Below are 20,986 nucleotides of genomic sequence, written 5' to 3'. Positions count from 1 at the left end.
CGATCAATAACTCTCATTAATAATAATATTTAATTGATCTATAAATCATTTACATGGTTTAATTCAAAGAAACTGATGTAGATTAGTTATTTGGTTAAATATTGTCGTTGCTACTAGAAAAATTATAGCGTCGGGTAGTTTAGTTTACTGATTTTTTCCTCTACTACAGTAAGAAAAGGTTATGTATAAATAAGGTTAGATAGATTTAATTTTAAATAATTAGGTCTTAACTCATAATTTATCCTTTTCATATTACAAGTAATAGAAAAATTGAAGTGTTCTTAATATTAATTTAGTTTTTTCCACTTTAATATTCAAAAACTGTTGCGTCGCATTAAAGATATAACTGAACATGCGCGCATTATTGTCTTAGTAGAAAAAATGTAATTGACTAAAGCCTTAAATACTACGGCTCCGAACTCAAAGAGTTATGTCAAATGGTAAACTAATATACAGTGTTTTATTTAACTAGTACGGAAAATCTTAACCCAAAGGAAATGCAGAAATAAATTCTTTGGAGAATTCTCTTTTAACTTATGAGAATCATTATGGCGCGATTAGGGCAGAGTTTATTACGGATTGAAGGTAAGCGAATTTTTATAATAGAGGTGTTGGAAAATTCCAAATAATAAATTCCTGAATATTATACTTTTGGTACGATATAAAAAACAGATCAGTCTCAGAAAAAACAAAAGTTGATCGCGCTTTCTGTATGTTAGGAAGTATCAAATGATTTTTTTAACGTTTTTATTCGTAGGTTGATTATACATTACGCTCAGTTCAAATTTAATTGAATGCATAAAATACATAGTGATTAATGCCAAAGCATAACTTCTTACTAGCGTAAGTAAATACACGTTTTTTTCCTGTATGGTTTTAAGTTTTTCCAATGCGTTGCCAGTTAAATCAAACATTATATCTGTAGTCGTTATTTACATTTTAAATTATGGATTATTTAGATAATGTGTTAATAATTAATTATAAAAAAAAAAAACTATATATTAGGTACCCATTATTTTGGTTACACACAGTACAAACTAATTCGTAACACTAAAAAATAAACATTACATGTAAGTAATAAAAACAATTATAAATAGCAACAACTAAACATGAATAATATAAAGCCTCGAAATAGAAGTCTCATTTTTTGATTAACTTGTTATAAAATAAATAATTTTTTAAAAAGATTTCAATATTATTAGGACATAAAGAAAGCAATAATAAAATTGTTGATATACTATTCACCCATTAGTGCAAATTCTGTTGCCACCTCTCTCAACTAATTGGACGGTCTAAAATAGTGCTATCCATATCCGCAAAGAACATAGTGAAAAGGATGCTATTACTTTAAGAACTTTTAATTTTAGGTTTAGTGTTCAACAGAATTTGCATTACTATTTTTGTTATACACAAAACTTTAACAAAATTGTTAGGAATAAAATTATTCCTATCCTTTTTAACAACTCTCGAAATCAGCACTCGATGGTTAGGGTTTGCCAAAATGCAGTTGCAAGAGTCCATTTTATATTATAACGAACTATTAAAATGCTAGAATGTTAAGTACACCCTCAGTTCAGATTGAAAGGTAATATGCTGCAGCAATTTAATGGCTTCATTGAAAATGGAACCGTAGCAACATATTGATATTTATCATTTGCCTGATCTGTTCTGTATATGTTTCGCCTACGCGTATGATGATCGTATAATGTGGATGGATGATAAAACGCAGAATAAATACGCGGTCTTGATACGCCGCGTCAGTTATATACAATAGCGTATTTGAAAGTTTAGCCTGTTTTTTTCTCGCAAATGTATTGAAAAGCGACGTAAAAAACGCATTTGATTAATTATTATAATTGCACAATACAATTAAGCATACTCATTACACTATCTTCTGTTATTAAATACATATATCCACTTACAATTTATTTTTTAATTTATCTAAAAGTCAGAGTGCGATGTTACAATAATAAATTATGATGTCAACTGTTTATTATTGTTTTATATGACAAACTGACAAAGGTCAGGAACGAATTCTCTCATCGACCGGATTTGATAATATTTTCAACAGAAGCGTTAAAAGAATTTATACTCACATCAAGTTTAGTTAAAGTTTTGTGTAATGGTTGAATTAACGAACGAAAAATCGTCTTCAACATAAGGCAGTTCAAAAGAATCATGCGCAGAATAATCATTAATTATATATATAACTAAAATACTTAACATTAATCTGCTTGAAAACTGAATCATAACTTATAAGTATGGCCGGAGTTCCTTCTACACCTCGAATTTGACGCTTATATACTAAAATCCACTTTTAATAACCCAGCTTTAAGTTCGTTTTTAATCTATTTTTAGTGCAACCGTTTTTATTTCACAAAAAAAAAACGCTAGAGGCGCTTACAATACATAAATGCAGCGGATCTAGAGTTTTTTTAAAACATTAAGTCAATATTGTTATGATGTTTTAGTATCGAAGCATCAATGGACGAAATGTGCTAGCTCATATTTAAGGATATAGTTTCCCAATTAAAGCTTAGTTGTGAACTCTGTATTCCACCTTAAATAACGGTGTGGTGTAAAAGGAACTGCTTAGTATAGTGCACATGTCTTCTGATTCTGATGTATGAAGGAAAGAAACACATGAATCGTTTCCATTATAATAGTAACCCAACTTTCTGCTTGCACTATTCTTCGTGGATTATTATCAAAGTTTGATTTGTATGTCACAGACTTCTGCAAAGTAACGCCTGCTTTTACTAAGTTCTGAGACATTTAGTACAAAATTTGTAATATTAAAGACCAATTACACCATCAAATATTGCACCTTTTTGGGGTTCTGTAGCCCAAGAGTTGATAACTATATTGAAAAGCCTATAATCAAACTATATATCAAATTATTATACATTACAGACTTGAAATTTTCAGAGTACTTCTACTACTGTTACGACAACAAATGTTAAAGTAAAATAAAATTGAAAATTTAAGCCTCAGTATAAAATTTTTGATCCTTTTTGTTTGATCATAATAATGTTGATACTCATATATACTTCATATTGTACCTTGGTACAGAACCCTACATGTGCAAGTCCTACTTGCAGTTAGTTCCATTTTTCAATTAGCACCCACTCAATTGTAACTTGTTGCAACAAAAATAAGGCTAAGTATATTTATATATTAGGGTAAATACAATTTGATGTTAATGTTAAATGCTGACGCATTGGCCTTATATGAGGGCTGCCTCTCAGCTACTTTATAAGAATTATAAACAGAATCTACCAAGTTACAATTAAGTATTACTAACTAAACAATAAAATGTAATTGTATTCTTTTGCATTTACATAGGTGTAATGAGTCCAAAACTTTACCCTATAGATTTAAGAAATCGTTTTTAGTGTATAACACCTCAAGAATAAATATTTTGCTTTACTTTGATATCCAACAAAATCTTTCCATATACTACAACATGTTTACGGCTTAGCCAAGGTCATTGCACTTTACAAAGTTTGCCTAGATCTAACATTACAAAAAAAGTATCATTATAATATAGTTGTCTTTAGAAAATATTCAGATTACACTCCTAACAATATCCATATGAAACTACATTTTTAGATGTCTTTGGAGCAAAATGTACAATAGAGCACTGGAAAAATAGAATTTGCTCAGGTGTGTCCCCACTGACCAACTCGACATTTAAGTTATACACTTAGTGCCTTATTAAAAAACATGTCATAACGTTGGGATAGTGAAAGTAGTGTTTTGAAACACTTTAAATGACAGCACTTTTCAAATGTCAAAGTGTGAAAAAACGCTGCTCCATATGCAATGTTATGTCATGTTTGTTATTATGGCTCCTAAAAATTATAATAAAAATATAGCTCTTAATATTTTACAAAATAGAAAAATAAAAAAAAGTTTAATGTAATACTGCATGCTAATAGTTATTATTCTAAATCAGTCAAGGCATTGTTACATTCAAATAATAAATTATGTTATCTGTCATTTTAAAAAGTACAATAATCAAAGTCTGGTCTGGTTTGTCTGCTATTAAATAAAGCTGATTTGTGGAAACTTATTTTTCTACTATATTATGTTACAAAATAAAAGGTGGGCAACCATTTGAGCATCATTTAGTAATCAAAACAGCAGTTGCAGGAATTAATATGCAATTCACATAAAATGTTTTCTTTCAGTATAGTGCTTTAACATCAGCAACTATACTGATATATACTTCATGTGGACAAACAAACAGATCAACTCCTGCAGTTGATGCTGCAATTATTGTTTAAATATGCTCAAATAGTAATCAACTTACTCTAACTGCATTTACTTACTAGCTACATCCTATATTTAAATGGTAATAATAAAGCAAGTTGTGAGGCGGGATATTTGCATCAGTCTTGTGAAATTCTCAAATGTGTAAATTATTACTGTCATTGATTTAACCATTTTGTAATCTGTAAAAAATTAAATCAGAATAACTTGTGTTTACAATTAGTAAAGTTTTGACATAAAATATGTCATCAGTTCATTTCAGATTTAAGAGATGACATAGTAGCATCAAGAACACGACCAGCAGCATAGCTGGGTATGTTCAAATACGCTGGTTTGTCATGTTCGCACAGTCCTGGCTGTGTACAACAACGGCTTAACTGAGCTCCTGCAGTATTTGCTGCACCACTACTACCAGCTTCTTGTGAACCTCCTAAACAAATCATCTTATGGTTGTTAAATTGCTCTAAAGAGCGTAGCTGTTCACCACAGATTTCACATTTTAGCTCCCTTGCATGTACCTTCTTGTGGCTATTCAAAGATCTTGAATTGTCGAACACTTTGGTGCACATATCGCAGTACTTCAGTACTTTCTCTCCTGTGCATACTACTTTGTGATTATTGAGTCTATCGAGAGACATATAACGCTTATTGTTACACAAGTCACATTTGAATTGTTTTTGAGGAACCCGTCCTGTGTGGACTTGCATATGTTTACGTAAGTTACTTTTATCTTTTATATATTTTGAGCACACTGAACATTTGTTTACATCTTTACGAGTGTGGTGTGAGTCTAAATGTCTTCGTAAATGTGATTTTTTATAAAATGGTTCCAGACAGATTTGACATCTGAATGGTTTTTGGGCTGGATGCACTCCTGTTAAGTGTGTGTTGAATTCAAGAATTGTGGGATAGCTCTTTCTACAATGAGGGCAGTGAAATAGTTTACGACACATTCCCACACTAGAATCACAGAATGGGTCTGAACAATCGTCACAAAATGAGTCTAGACCCACTGGAGCTGTTGATGTAGATTGTAATTGTTCTAAGTCATTCTGTAATGGATCACGATCTGGAGTACCGGCCCTACTAGGCTCTTGCTTTACTTTAGCTTGGTCACTGTCTGAGTAATCATCTTGAGACGGAACACTTCTCGAAGTGCTCGCTAACATCCACCATGGATTGTAGTGCCATGGTCCAAGGCTACTTTGAAGTCCCTGAGTTTTTAAATCACTTTGTTTTGTTTGAGTTTCAGCGTTAGAAAAACCTGGAAAACTCGGTAGTTCATGATGCCTAGGCTTGGACGATTCGAAAATGCTGTGCTGAGATATAAGGTTCTCGTAGTCGCCAGAATCCAACTTTCTCTCGTTGCGATCATTTGGATCCTTCTTAGACATTTTTCGAGGGTCTACAACAAAGAATTATAAAGAAAACAACTAAATATTTAAAATAAAGTGGAAATTGAAAACAAACACTGGGGTGTTTAACTGTAGAAAGTAAAAACATACAAGTGATACAAGTAAACAAACAACGCACAAGCGCGTACTATCAGATACGAGGAAAATCATTATTGTGAAATTAATGCACGTTTATAATTTCAATGCGTTAGATTTTAAATTAAATATCAAATTATTTACTTTAAAATACGTACTTTTATTAAACTTTGCTTTCCAAAAGTCAATAACATTCAAAGCAATTCAGCCATTTTGTTTAATTGAAATATAGACAATTGTTTTTTTTTGTAATTTATTTTGGCATTGAATAAAATTGGGTAACATTAACCCATTGTACTTAAGTACAACCGGAACGATCACTTTTTTTTGAAAAATTACCCAAAAGAGAACATGACTAATTTACCTCCGTGTGTCTCTGTCTAGGTAAAGTTACAGTGTCATTTCAAAACAATTGCGAATTCACGATCTATTTTACCAACTGAACTTAAAGAACGTACAGGTGTCGGAGAGCGAAACGTGCTTAGAGAGTACATAACCGAAGATCTGGTGGTGAGTTTATAGATGGAAGAAATTATAAATTACAACATATACATTTAAATTACATAATATTCTTATAAAATATAATTGTAGTCTAGACAGCTGTATCAGTACGTAGGCTACTAATACACTTTGCTACCAATCTGCAATGCAAGCTACCCAGCTAAGTTACATGCAAGGAGCTAGGTAGCCTAATAATAGTACTTGTATCCTGTTTGCTCCGTAAGAGTCTTTCATCATAATTATCATATCAATCGATTGACATTAATTTCAGGACTTACAAAGTCAGCAGCCTTAGGCAGCTTGTTTCCAGAGGCATCCAGTGACTCCTTTGATGGCGTCTATCTACATCGTTTGGGGTCGACTAACGCTGCGGCCATCGTTTACCGGTGCGGGCACCTTGGAACCCTAACCTTATTTTTAAGTTAAATAAAATATCATATTACGGTTCTGCTAGATTTCGAAACTTGAAAGTCTGCATTTTTAATACTGAATACAACATTGATCGAAATTTAATATAGTATCACGCAATGAGAATAAAAACAATTCGATTTAGTCTAAGGTCTAAAGGACTGACTGGTGCTAGGCACCTAGTGCTTGTATACTCATAGCTTTCCAGTATGTGCTCTGTGGTCTACCACAGAAACACCAATCTGAAAATACTTGAATCCAGAGGCCATAATAATTTATTTACCGATTTGTGGCCATATTAAAAAAAAAATCTAAATTCGAAACATTTGAAATCGGAAATACATTATAAAACAAAACAATAAAATTATTTCAATTCCTAGTTACTTAGTAAGAAGAAGTTCTTCATGTTACTATTTTAATATGGAATTGCTTAAAACTGCTATATTAAAAACTCTTTGGCGGCCAACAGTAAATATTGTGAGGTTAGATGAATTTTAGGATTTTTATTTCAGTGCAGTGAAATCCTGGGCCTATTTTTACTTGTGATTTTATTAGCTGATGTTTTGTTTTTTATTAAATGCCGTTTCCTTTTTTATATATTTTTAGAACTACATATCACGCAGATAAATCTCGTCTTATAAGGAGGTATGGTTATGAAGAGAAAATCTGGAATGGAGGTTTGATGCCGCGTGGAGAAGGGAAACGATTACCAATTCCAGAATACAGGTTAATTATCGGAATTATATAATCAGTCAAGTTTATTTTAGGGTGCCTCTTTGACTAGCGATGGTTGGAAAAGCAGCTTCTTTCATGATTCTAGTCCACACTGAGATGTTTTATTAAGTTTAAGTTTATAATTTTTAATTATATCATAATCATCATCATAATGATGCCATAGCCAGAGCCCAGAATGCATCCACTGTTGTAACCTTTTTCGGGAAGTTTTTAATCCACTAGGTTCTGCAGCGTTCTAAAATCTGTTTGCTGAGACGCCATCTCCTGAAGGCCTTAACTCCAAATCATATGGACTGTAATTGTTGGGAAATAATAGCTCTATATCCCTATGCTCCTAGTATCACATTGAATTTAAAATATCTGTGATGTCTGTGATAAACACATTTGTTAGTGTGTTGTGTGTGGCAGTGGTGGCAAGGGTGATCAATATATGTAGACACAGCTTTACTAATATATCTGCAGTGACCATTGTATATTTAGCTTATATGTTTACTAATATCAAGTTAAAACCACTATATTTGGTTTTTTTTTAAACTTGACTACCAGGTTACCTTATTGTAAAGATGATGCAGCCTAAGATGGTAACAGGCTAACCAGGAGTATGGCAGTTATAAGCCAACATTCTTAAGAAAATCATAGTAGTAGTATACTACAACTTAAAACTGTGTTGAATTTTAATTCTTATGGCTTTAACTAGCTAGGCACTAACCCTTTATTGGTATATTTGTAGTATGTATGTTACCCCATTTATTTCTATCATTTTGTTCTTCCTTTTTATTTCATCTTTCGTTTTCTCAAATAAAATCTATCTATCTAATGGTTATCCCTAATACAACTTAATATTATAAGAAAAAATAAAGTTTTCAGGATATTATTGTTCTTTGATAATTGACTGACACCTATTAGTAATATCAGTTTAGATCATTTTAAATATATCATCACTGAAATTATGCAAAACTGTTGAAACAGCCAATAAAACTTAGAACTTGTATGTAACAACTCCTTCATATATTTTATACTTTTGTTATAGGCCAGCAAATCCTTGGACTGAGCGTAAGGCATTATTTGGTCAGAATGACTATATTGACATTCTCGGACCTGGAAATTTACATCCAGTAAAAACTTTATACTCTGTACCATCATGGATAAGGGGTGTAACAGGGAGTGAATATCATGTAAGCCATAGTAATAAAAATACATACATAACAGTAATAATAAAAATATGTAGTAATAATTACAGCCTGTGAAATACCACAGTTATATTGATAGTACCATCAATATAATTTTCTGTCTTGTAGTAATTAAGATTCTATCAACATACAACAAGCACAGTGCTTATGTACGGAAAACAGCCCAGTACAAAAAAGAAGAGGAAGAGAGGGAATTACAAAATTAGCTTGGTTGTTCAGGCCTAAATTTGATAGGTATTGGCACACATTACTAGCAACTAAATAAGGAAATTAGAGTTAACCTCCCACATGCTTTGGTGAATAAAATATGCTATTAAGCCCGGTTAATATTACTTAAGCAGAAAGAGACCTCGGCCCTTTAGTGAGCCGGTAATATATTATCACCTACCTGTGACAATAATAGTTAAAGCCTGCCAACACATTAGGTCAGCACTGTGGCTCTATGCAATAAAACCCTCTCTCCTTATATAGACTATGCCCAACAATAGGACATCAAAAGGCAGAGAATGATGACACCTCATTTAACAGGTGTCAAATCTAATATTAATATATTTGATGGAACTTTATTTGGGAGTATTTGGTAAGTGATAACAAACCTGAACCTGTTATCAATGTAATCAACATAATTTTAAGAGTAAATATTAAATTATATGCTTATTATTCACAGATATTGCTTCGAAAAAGAAAAATGTGGGCAAGAACTGGAACCCCACTTGTAAGACCAACTAAGTGGAAAGAGTATGAAAAACGCCTAGCCTTTTTGTACAGGAAACTAAATAGGAAAACCAAAACGGGACGTTCTTCGACATAAACAAGATATTAATTATTGTAGTATGTAGTCACATAAGTATAATTATTATTAATAAACTAAAATTTTAAAATATTTCAAAATTGTGTTATTTCTTACATGTTATATATATTATTATATTATATTTAGAAAAGTTGGGTAGGTTTATAGTTTAATTATTGGCTTTTTACACATATTTAAATAATAAATATTCCTTCTTACAATGTTAGCTGCTAAGGTAAAAATTAAAATAAAGGAAACAAGTCTTTAATTTAGTTCTTTTAATTAATAAGTAATGCTTATAACTAATTATCTTTATGACTAGTATTTAAAATATGTTCAAATATACTATAGGTATATAGCTGAACTCTGCCACGATTGGTTCTGAAACAGAATTTTCTGTTAAAAAGTTTATAAATAAAAAGAGCACAACAACAAAAAACAATAAATAAACAATGCAACATAATGTAAAAATTTGTAGTGAATTCATCAACCACTTGACACTGAACACAAACATACGGATGCGCAATAAATATATAGAAATTCTAACAATATCATGCCGTACTATACAGCAAACACGACGTAGTTCATTCGTGGTCCGTGATAGTTTATTAGTATTCTAATAGATGGCGCTGATTTATATTCCAATATAGTGAACAGATTGCTTTTTAAATCTTCAATATTATGGAAATGAATCAAGACATATCGGTGGTGTTTAATAACGCATTATACAAATAATTCTGTTATTACTCCATATAAAATATTACTTGATGTCCCATGAAATAAGAAAAAAAGTAAAGAATTTAAGTTCGAATGCCAGCATGAACCTCTAACTTGTCTAAGTTATATGCGTTTTTATGCAATTAAAATATCACTTGCTTTAACGGTGAAGGAAAACATGAACCTGCATGCCTGAGAGTTCTCCCTAATGATATCAAAGGAGTGTGAAGTCCACCAATCCGCACTTGGCCATCGTGGTGGACTACGGCCTTAACCCCTTCTCACTATGGGAGGAGAACCGTGCCCTGTAGTGGGCCGGAAATGGGTTGACATGATGCCTTTTGTGACACAAAATGAAGAACATACCGAATCCTCATTTAGCCATTATTGTGTGCACGTCTCACTTTACACCCGCGGAATTTTTGTTAGCTGAGAAACTTTTCCCCATTTTCTCATTTTATGGTAAACGCTTTAGAACATTAGAGGTAATATAATTACTGTCAACTGATAAATGGTATGAAGTGACTAACCGTTTGTTCGAGAAACACTACAAATGTGGAGTGGTTTTTGATGCTTCAATATTAGTCGTGTCCACGGTTTCTCTACTTTTATTGATTTATACTCTTTATTTGTTCACAAATAAAAATACAGAAGAAGAATAAAAAAAACAGACAGAAGAAGTATACAAAAGGCGGTCTTATTGCTTCGTAGCGATCTCTTCCAGGCAACCTTTGGATAAGGAAAACAAAAGGATAACAGGAACAGTAGCTCTATGTTCTTAATTCCGTAATTTGTGAGGATCATTTGGTTTTTAATACTTATTTTGCGTTTCAATTATTTTTATTTAGATAAAAATAAACTAATCGGTTAAAGAACGATGTTGGTAATTTTTGCTTGAACACTGACTCACGTCACGCGCAGGTACCGTGCTCGTTTCGTTGGAAGGATTAAAAATACGATTATTTTTAAGTTTTATTGGTTGATTTAAAATTGTAAATAATTTTATTTCACAACAATGTTAATTGGACAATCGTTATGTTATTATGTTGCGAACATTCTATTTATATACATTTCAGATTTTTCTAAATTAGAGTCCGCATGCTTATTAGTGAAAAATATTCATTTAAATCGATGATTGCAAACGTTTTCATAGCATTATTTATGTTTATATGCCGTTCTCCGTTATATTCCCTTAGTCGCCCGCGGAAGAGGGGGGTGGTGACAACTGTATTCTGATCTTCCGTCACCACACGGCTCATTCGTGTATTAAAATTATACCTACCTTTAATATAATATTATGACGGCCGGTTAGCGCAGTGGGACACGACCCTGCTTTCCTGAGTAACGCGTAAGGGTACGCTTACTTTGTGGCTAAATGGCGAAATAAGTATGAATGTTTACATTGATACGTAGAATTTTTATTTTGTGGCAACTGGCGTCCGTGGCGTATTCTATTAAACAAGTTACACTTAATTCCTGTCCAATTTTGTTAAACTTTTTCTACAATTCCTTTAAGTCTTTTTGAAAGTTAAAGAATCGCCCAGTCTTCTTTTATGAGGTCTGAGGCTTTCTCGGCAATCATAACCACAGGCGCGTGTGTGTGTGACGCCGGTATCCTCGGCATAATGGAAGCGTCTGCAACCCGCAATCTTTGAATGCCGTGGACTAGTAACCGCGGGGAGACCACTGCTGTGTGGTCACCTGCTGGCCCCATTTTGCATGTACCAACCTGTAAAGTGAAACATGATCAGCATCATCATAAGCAGCCTCAGCCTATTGATTTTCCACTGCTGCATACTGCTGACATGGTTCTCTATATTATATAAGTTTTTTTTTTTTTGTTTTACTATAAACATAAATTTATTCTCAAATAAAATTATATAAGGTAAAATGTTAAAATTTTCCTAGTTCCTGATGAGAAGATAGAAAATATTGAAGAACTGAGATGCTTTTCTCAACTGTCACTGTCACTGTCAGTATCCGTTAAACAGTTATCTATTTTTCCAAATAAAGAATTTGAATTTAGCAAACAATGGCTGCATTGACACACTACGCTGCTCTAAGGACCTTCCAGGATCTCATGATCCGTAGTAGAATTTAGTAACATTACCACCGAGGCATTTAAAAAACTATACGAGACATCACGAACTAATCCATAGCTGGCAACCCTACCGTTGCGTGATAAGTTCAAGTTAAGATATTAGTTACCTACTTTAGCTGTTTATTTGATCTTTGCAGTTCACATTTGTATAAATCTGTTATGACCTACTCCTAGATTCTATGTAATAAAACATAGCAACTGTTAGCGAACGAATGAAGTAAGTTTTCAAGATTATGTTTGAGATACCCTACGAGGTCAATCTCTTACTGATAGCTCTTCTAAGTAAGTATTCGTTATTAAACCATTGGTATCGAGCTAAATTTCCGCCTTCTGTGGTATTTTCTGTGTTGTATTATTTCTGTCGTGCTATAATAGAGACTTCTCCCAGTTTTCCTCGAATGTTATTAAGATTTAATTATATAAAAGTGGTTGTGGTATAAGTTTTTTTTGTGTTGTGCCCTTCCTTTCTTTTCCTTTGACATGGTGGTCAGAAATTTTTCTAGTTCTGCAGGTACTTGCTATTTAGCTCTGTTAACGTATTTGCTCTTTTTTGTGTGTTCTCATCTATCTTTAAGTGCAGAATAGTCATTCTGTGTACCCTATATATTGACATAATATAACATCGTGAGGAAAGCTGCATCCCTGAGAGTTCTCCATAACGTTTTCAAGGGTGTAGTCTACCACCAAGTGTGGCGGGAGACCTGTGTTCTGTAGTGGGTCGATAATGGGTTGATATGATGAAGTGAAGTTCAAGTGGTATAAGTTATATACCGATAGAATTTTCAAAAACCAAAAAGTAAACAAAAGTGGTTCCTATTAATTTTTGCAGTGTGCAACATTCATTTATGAAATAAAGTCGATGTGGATGGTTGGTTATATTCGGGGCTGCAGGAGAACGCGATAAGTTAGCGGAGATTGTAATGATCAATGCATTTTGCATTGCCCTTACATTTCATATGATTTTTCTACGTGTTTTTAAATAAATTAATCTTTATTAGGAACATTTACAATGACACTCAAAATATTAGCAAGGGTGGTACTGCATTAGAAAAAACTGCTGCATGTCCCACCGCTCACCTCCGAGTAATAGCACAGTTATTATACAAATGTTCCATTAGATTTAGTGTATATTTATTTTTATTCGATAAAGAATGAAGGAAATTCAAGCTTACAGTAGGTACGCCATTATAGCACATACCTGATGATCCAAAGTTATCGATGTCTGCATGATAGCGCATTCCCAATACGCTTCTGAGTTGAAAAGGAAGCCTTCACAATTCGGGAACGGTGTATTGTGCAACTTCGTGCCGTATCGCTGAAACGCCTTTGTGTTTATGACTCGTTGAGCCTGTCAATACAAAATAAGTATAACATATTAACACGCAGTTTTCCGTTTAAAAATTCTAAAGGGTTTCTAGCTTCCGTTGAAATATGCCAAAGAATATATTTCGGCGTAGCCAATACATAACTACGAAATTTTTAGATTGCGTAATAGGACGATTCTTCGTAAAATATTATGAGATACCTAAATGGTCAAATTATACCTAGTTGTTACCAGCCAATACGTACGCTAATATGCGAAGAATTCCAAATGTTAGGTTAGGTATACCTAACCATTAAATAACTGAAAACGGTTTTTTTTAAAGGACATTCAGAAGATTCTGGTCAGGATATATTACGAAAAAAGTCGTAATTTTTCAATTTAACGATTCTTTCCTGAGTAGGTAGTAATAATGAAAGAATCTGTTAGTCGGGCTGTCATATCATTGGGTTAGGGTTCCGTGCAAAACTGTGTGTGTTTCTGTACTCTTGGACTACAGTTTCATTCAGATAGGGAAACCGTCTGCCCGTCTGTCCGCCTGCTACAGGATAATGATTTAACTATGTATAATGGGGTAACAAAATTCACGCTCTAACCAAACCACTTTAAATTACGGTAGTCTACGACTCTACACTCTTTCTACTATAATAACTACCTTTATAGTTAGGTACTTACTACGTAGTTCTAACCATGTATAGTATTGTAATTCATTAGATGGAGAAAAACGATTGCAATGCGAATGGATTAGTTTGAAACGCGGAAGCATACTTTTCGCTTTTTCTCAATCCATCAATCATTCATTTCCATACCCGTCGAACAATAGGTATAAATAGGTTGGTTTAATTTTAATATCATAACTTATATAAGCACTTAGTATAAGTAGTTCATCGTAGTAACGATCTTTGGTGATCGATTAAAGAACAACTTTACGCGAAAGTCTACTTGAACTTAAAAGTGAGACCTCGTTCTTCTTGTTTTCTGTAAGATGCTTATGCTTATTAATGTACCTTTATTTCTTTGGTAATAGTTGCTACACTATTTCTATAGGGCTTTTTACGTACAATTCAAAACACTTACAAATCTCACTCCTTCCTTTATAGCTTGCAAGTCATCTGGATGTTCAAAGTAGTTGGGACGTATTTTCGGTTGATCGCTGAAGTTAGCGGAGCGTAGCGTGACTCGCCCCACACTGCGGGGGCGGATCAGAATGGGGTTGAGTGCGAACGAACGCTGCCTATCCTCAAGCGGTAATGAACCGTAAACCTCTCTGTACCAGTTATCCGTGACACCTGCAAATATTGCTTTTTTTATAATCTCCTAGCTTTACCCGGCCTCTCTGATGTAAATTTCAGTTCCTATGGTAACTTAGGAATAAAAAATAGGTATAGGTTACCAATTTTATGTAAATACTTTAGTATTTAGAAAGTAGCCCGTGTATATTCCTATATAAAGGAATTAAGACATTATAACTTATCTGAAAACCATGATTAAATTAAATTTATCCAACCAAATGTCAATCAATATACAAGATATATTAATATATCTATTTCAATAAACCGTTGTCAGAATACCATTTCGGTTTTTTGTTTTTTTTAATTGCCGCATGAACCGTTTATTTTCCCCTTATGAAAAGTTCTATGACCGTGTTCACTATGCAATTCGGAAGTTTGGAAGTTATTTATTATGGAATAAAGGCATTTTAACTATCTTTAAAACATGATTGTAAATAATGTTTCCAACCAACTGTCAATATACTAGATTAATAAACATCTTTCAATATACTGTTGTCAGTATACCATTTCGCTTTTTTTATAAATGAACCTTTTATTTGCTGAAATAAAAAGTATCATTTCTTCAGGATGTAAGCTATCTGTACTCAAAATTTCGTTAATATCGGTTAAACTGGTGAAGCCGTGCAGGTATACGTTACAATATATAAAATATGGGCTATAAAATTCCCAGATAAAACAAAATTGGTGTATTTTCGGGAAAATGCGTTAAGTAGTATCACTAACAATATTTATCGATGATTAGTAGCGCTTTTTGTGACAGAACCACCGTCCACCATGCAAAGAATTAAGAACATAAAGAAACCGTTTACACGACTAATATTGAAGCATCAAAACCCACTCCACTTGAGTAGTGTTTCTCGAACAAGCGGTTACTCACTTATTGTATACTAGGGGACCCGTGCGTCTTCGACCGCGAATGAGTCAACTTCAAAAAGTAGTCGTATGCCGTCGCGGACTGTTTTAAAGAAACAATTCCGATATACTTACTACATATTTCCGTTGTTTGGCGCATCGGAATCTCTCAAAAAGGATATTTTTTGTAGTTTTTGCAACGTTATTTATTAATGATGGTAGCCATTGGTACTAGCGTGATGTTTTATAGCCTTAATTAATGCTACCAATGCAAAAAAAATCGAAAACGTAACAGCATTTCTGAGATTAGCGCGACTTAACTATTACAATATAATACCGAAATTCAACCAAACAAACTCAAAAGCTTGATAATATTTCAACTATGCCCATCTAAAAAACGTCAATCTAAAACTCCGATGCGCGGAATTTGAAAGACAAATGCGGAAAAAAATCGATGTTATCCTGTAGGAGCTGTTGGCTTTTCCGGGATAAACAGAAGCCGTCACGCAGACATCAACAGAAGCACGTCGCAAGGCATATGGGACAACGACCGAATGCATGCGTACCATCCCGGAATAGCTCATATATTCCGGGATCGTACGCATGCATTCGGTCGTTGTCCCCTATGCCTTACGACGTGCTGTTATATGTGAAGAGTTATGTTCTTTATCTCCAACAATATTTATCAAATCCTTATTAAAATAAGACAATACATGCTTGATAGTATACTTAAACTTTCAAATAAAAAAGAATTATTAAAATTGATTCAAATTTAACGGAGTTATTTAGTAAAATTGATAAAAAATTTCATCCCATTTCCGGGAGGAAACTTACTGTTTATCGGGATAAAAAGTATCCTATATGTTGACCCGGAATATCAGCTACAACTATACAAAATTTTATTCAAATCCGTTCAGTAGTTTTCACGGGATGCCCGGACAGACAGACAGACAAAAATTCATTAAAAATCTGTTTTGGACTCAGTATCGATTATAAAGCATCCCCCGGTCAAAATTTTCAAAATAAATTAAATGTACAGAAATCTTCCAGTTACAGATTTATTATAAGTAATAAGTATAGATACGCATATTATAAAAGGTATGCATTTAGCAGATGACAGTTATTATTTTACCTCCATTGTTAACATGGCAAAAAGTTTAGCAACATTCCGCGTGTATAAAGTGGAGTGTGAGCGTGGCGTTTACACTGTTTTTGGACACAATGCACTGCTTACGATAATGGCGGAATGAGAATTCTGTATATTCTTAATTCAATGCCGCCATGCTTATTTCTGCCGCCAAGCAGTGTTGCTGTGTTCCGGTCTGCAAGACGTGGTTGCCAGTATAATTACTGGCACCTGAGGCTTACCACCTACACCTTAGATTAATAGTCACAGGACGGCATATTGTAGGACGTTGACTGCAAAACGTTGCTGTGTTTATAGCCGATTCACCTACAATAAGGTAACCCATTTATTTAGTCCATCATAACTGGATAACGAACTAAAATCGGTGCCGTGATTTAGCATAGGCGACATAGGTAGAACAAATACACTTCCGCATTTAAAATATTAGTAAGAATGAACGTTAGACAAATCATACCAAGCATAGATCGTATAATTCCAAGTAGGTCGCCAGCGAGAGATCCTGCGCCCATCACCAGTTCAATATCCGGCCGGCCCTTAGCTAGATCTAGCGCGTATTTCGTTTGTGTGAAGGCCAGGCCGGCCGCACCACCCGGGATGGTCAGAGGCCCTTGTCCCGTCATGTAGGCTACTGCGGATGCTGGTGATGCCGCTAATATCTGGTAATGAAAAAATTAAATAAATAAATACATTATTGCATGTGGGTGTTTAGTTATATTTAATTTTACACGTTTTTTTTCACTGTTTCCAAATAATATGTTAAAGTTTATCTATTTGTTCTTTTAGATTAATATCCTATGCGTTAAAATGATGATTGAAACTAAATATATTTTTTTTAAATAGTTTGGACATTTAGTTTGTTGGAGTTATAAGGCTTCACAAGCTTTTTAGATCAATACTTAGGAGTTTCAAATAAAAGTATCTACAGATGTTTCGAGATAAGGCAACTACACTTACATCATTTACACAAAGTCCGCTTGTATTTAAAATGAATGCATTTCCTGAAAACGTGACGTGATCTTGCAAATTGTAACCGACGGGTAGATTGACTAGATTATTGATGCCCAACTCTCGCAGGTGATCTTCCGGACCCACTCCAGACAGCATAAGAAGTTGAGCAGATCCAATAGATCCAGCTGATAATATCACTTCACGACGAGCGTAAACTTTTCTCCTGAAAAAGAAATCTGCTGATATAGCTTGCCATATAATTTTACTATGCTTAAAAAGGTTTATTTTCATGCTTTTTAAACACTTTTGAAATCACAAAGCTATTAACTTATCAGGATTTTATTTTTAACTAGATGTGCCCTGCGGCTTCGCCCACGTTTATTACGGGACGCAGCGTACCTACATGCTACATATATTACACTTACCTTAATAAATGAAATACTGAACGTAAAGTTTTTTCAATCGTACCGGTAGTGCCAACTGGCAACTATAAAACCTTTGAAAACCTTTAATAAAAATTTTAAACCTTTGATATTAAGTACGGATAGTATTTCAACATATTTAAACAAACGACTGAGGTGTGAGCGAATAATATGCTTGTTCTTACTCTTGGAGCTTTAATCACTCACTATTAGAAACCATCAATCACGTAAACATTGCTAAACGCAAACGACCGCCCGCGAACCTATTCCCGTTTTGCCTTATTCAAAATACTTTTAATTCCCCATAACAAATGATTGCAAATAATGTGTGGCATAACAGCAGCACTCCATATTAGTCGATTGCGCTGGGTAAGCAACGTTGTCAACGTTCATGGAAGTAAATGGATGGGTGCCCTTGGAAATTTGAATTATAATCTAATACCAATCAGTCCTAAATCAAATTCACTAACAAAGAATAGTAATCGTTAAAGGAAGTATCGAAATGGCGTTGTAAGTTGATTCGTATGCTGAAGGACATGCTAAACCAAAGGCTATTATATGCTTAAAGACAATTACTAACATTTTAGACTAAACAAATCTGAACTGATAGTAAAACCTATCCAATACAAAAGGAATTATTAAAATCGCTTAACAGTTGACAGAGTTATGGCGATAAATCGTCAAACACTTTCATCTCCTTTCCCAAAAGAACTGAGCAGAATTTCGGAACAAAAAGTATCCTATGTTCTACCTCGTAGTATTAACCCAAATCGTACAGTTTCATTTGAACTCATTCAGTAGTTTCAGCGTGATGCGCGGCCCAGATACAGACATACAGACACATATGAAAAAAATGCAGTTTTGTGTTCAGTATCGGTTATAGAGACCCCCAAAATTTTTTTTTTAATATCTTCAATGTACAGCATTTGACCCGTTGCCGTTTTATTTTAAATATAGATAATACCATATTCACCCCCTATGTTATTAAATTATTTCTTAGAAATCAACAATATCAATGCTATTCGTTGTTTTCGTGGCGGTTGAATAATTATAAAGCGCAATAAGTAGTTATTATATTAAGTGTCCACCAACCCGCACTAGGCCGTCGTGGTGGACTACGGCCTTAACCTCTTCTCATTGTGGGAGGAGACCCGTGCCCTGTAGGCGGCTGGTAATTGGTATATGATGATGATAATGATATTCAGTATGTCACACGGGACCCTCCGTGCGCGAGTTTGACTTGGCCAGTTTTATATTTTTATTTCAATAAATAATATTAATACCTTTATTGTATCAAAGGTGTGACAGTGGCATGGGAAATCACAAGCATTTATTTGAATATCTACAGGCCATTAAAACGTTATAAATTAACCATAACATCCGGCAACCAAAGTTATATCGAGTTTGATTAAATTCTGCAGTTTTAACTTAATGGTCGATAAGATAATTTATTTGGGTAAAGGGGAGTTGCCATTAAACGAATTAATTCTTTTAAAATTTTTATTTATACATACACTCTTACTGGCTTTTACTTTTATTGACGAGTTACGATAATTTTAATACTTGTATGTTTTGAAACTACTTCACTTGTAATAACAAAAAAGAGGCTATGAACTTACCTTTTATTGTTTTTTATGAACTCAACCCCTTTAGCAACATTCGTTGAGGGATCGATAATTATCCGAATCACGGTTGAATGTTTGGAAACTTTTAAATTTCTTCTAAATCTTACTGGTTCTAAAAAAGCTTTGGATGAACTGCATCGTCTTCCATTCCTCATAGTAGCCTGGGGTTTTGAAAATCCGATTACATTATCTCCATTAGGATCATTCCATTCGTAACCAAGTTCTTCTCCTGCTTCTTTAAATGCATAATTTAATGGAGAATTGTATGGTGCATAATCGATATCAAGATATCCTCCCGAACCGTGATAAGTTGAGTTCCTAAGTTTGTCTATTCTAATATTTTCGGATTTCTTAAAATATGGCAGCACCTCTTTATAACTCCAACCATTATTTCCCATCCGAACCCAATCGTTGTAGTCCTCGGGATGGCCTCTTTGGTAAATTAAAAAGTTCAAGACACTACTACCTCCTAGTACTTTACCTCTTGGCAGATAGCAAACGTGTCCTCTTAGGTCTCGACAGGCTTTCTGCTCCGGTTGAGATGTATAGCCCCAATTCATCGGAGTTATTGAAAGGAATGGAGCAAAAATTGGTATATCGGAGAAATAGTTTTCATTGCCCCCGGATTCCAGAAGCAGTACTTTCCATTGTGGAACTTCTGACAGTCTATTAGCTAAAACGCAGCCCGCCGAGCCTGCTCCTACAATAATGAAATCATATTCCTGTCCATCTTTCGGACTGTAATCGGGAACGAATCCCTCATTTTCATTCAGAGGTAATGGTCGAAATAAATTTGTCCAGAAGTCAAAAATGTTGAACCTTTCTAGAGAAGCGCCGGATATACTTAAGAGAATGTATGTACAAATTAATATTCGCATTTTGATTATCTTTGGATTTCATACCTGAAACAAAAAATAACTTTTTTATGTACATTGCATGGATTATTATGAATTAAATATTTGGGAACGCTCTAATTGGAACTCATAACATCACAGGTGTGATCGGATTGAAATTATTAAGTGGACCACGGCCTAAACACTTAATTATAGGAGAAGAACCTATTAGTAATGGGTTGATATGATGATGATGATAAGTACTGTAAAAGTTTAGAATTTCCTTCTGACATTTGTTTTAAATCCAAACGGACATAGGTCCTTGAATATCTTACTTGT

General features: G+C 33.9%; 3 protein-coding genes across 5 annotated transcripts; 1 reads left to right on the top strand and 2 right to left on the bottom strand.

The window, feature by feature from the left end:
- Positions 1–388: 388 nt before the first annotated feature.
- Positions 389–9,467, top strand: LOC120637743 (39S ribosomal protein L51, mitochondrial). 2 transcript variants are annotated; one of them, XM_039909723.1, is made up of 5 exons: positions 389–585; positions 6,538–6,652; positions 7,281–7,400; positions 8,440–8,584; positions 9,267–9,467. In XM_039909723.1, the coding sequence occupies exons 1-5, from the start codon at positions 537–539 to the stop codon at positions 9,408–9,410; spliced, it is 573 nt and encodes a 190-aa protein (XP_039765657.1). In that variant the 5' UTR covers positions 389–536; the 3' UTR covers positions 9,411–9,467. The 2 variants fall into 2 exon arrangements, with proteins under 2 accessions (XP_039765657.1, XP_039765658.1); XM_039909724.1 differs by lacking the exons at positions 389–585; positions 6,538–6,652 and adding an exon at positions 6,972–7,156 and having other exon boundaries at positions 9,267–9,464.
- LOC120637742 (zinc finger protein 467-like) lies at positions 1,944–5,968 on the bottom strand. Of its 2 annotated transcripts, none has more exons than XM_039909720.1 (2): positions 5,924–5,968; positions 1,944–5,680 (listed from the first exon to the last, which is right to left on the bottom strand). In XM_039909720.1, exon 2 carries the CDS (start codon positions 5,667–5,669, stop codon positions 4,524–4,526), a length of 1,146 nt encoding a protein of 381 aa, XP_039765654.1. In that variant the 5' UTR covers positions 5,670–5,680; positions 5,924–5,968; the 3' UTR covers positions 1,944–4,523. The 2 variants fall into 2 exon arrangements, with proteins under 2 accessions (XP_039765654.1, XP_039765655.1); XM_039909721.1 differs by having other exon boundaries at positions 5,910–5,963.
- A 2,141-nt stretch (positions 9,468–11,608) lies between the features above and the next one.
- Positions 11,609–20,701, bottom strand: LOC120623217 (glucose dehydrogenase [FAD, quinone]-like). The gene is made up of 6 exons (XM_039889105.1): positions 19,809–20,701; positions 17,774–17,990; positions 17,274–17,475; positions 14,606–14,817; positions 13,406–13,555; positions 11,609–11,835 (listed from the first exon to the last, which is right to left on the bottom strand). The coding sequence occupies exons 1-6, from the start codon at positions 20,690–20,692 to the stop codon at positions 11,635–11,637; spliced, it is 1,866 nt and encodes a 621-aa protein (XP_039745039.1). The 5' UTR covers positions 20,693–20,701; the 3' UTR covers positions 11,609–11,634.
- Positions 20,702–20,986: the final 285 nt, after the last annotated feature.

Source organism: Pararge aegeria, chromosome 4, assembly GCF_905163445.1.
Source record: "Pararge aegeria chromosome 4, ilParAegt1.1, whole genome shotgun sequence".
NCBI classification, from domain to species: domain Eukaryota; kingdom Metazoa; phylum Arthropoda; class Insecta; order Lepidoptera; family Nymphalidae; genus Pararge; species Pararge aegeria.
Note: the sequence above shows the minus strand (reverse complement) of the source record. Positions and strands in the feature narration are given on the sequence as shown.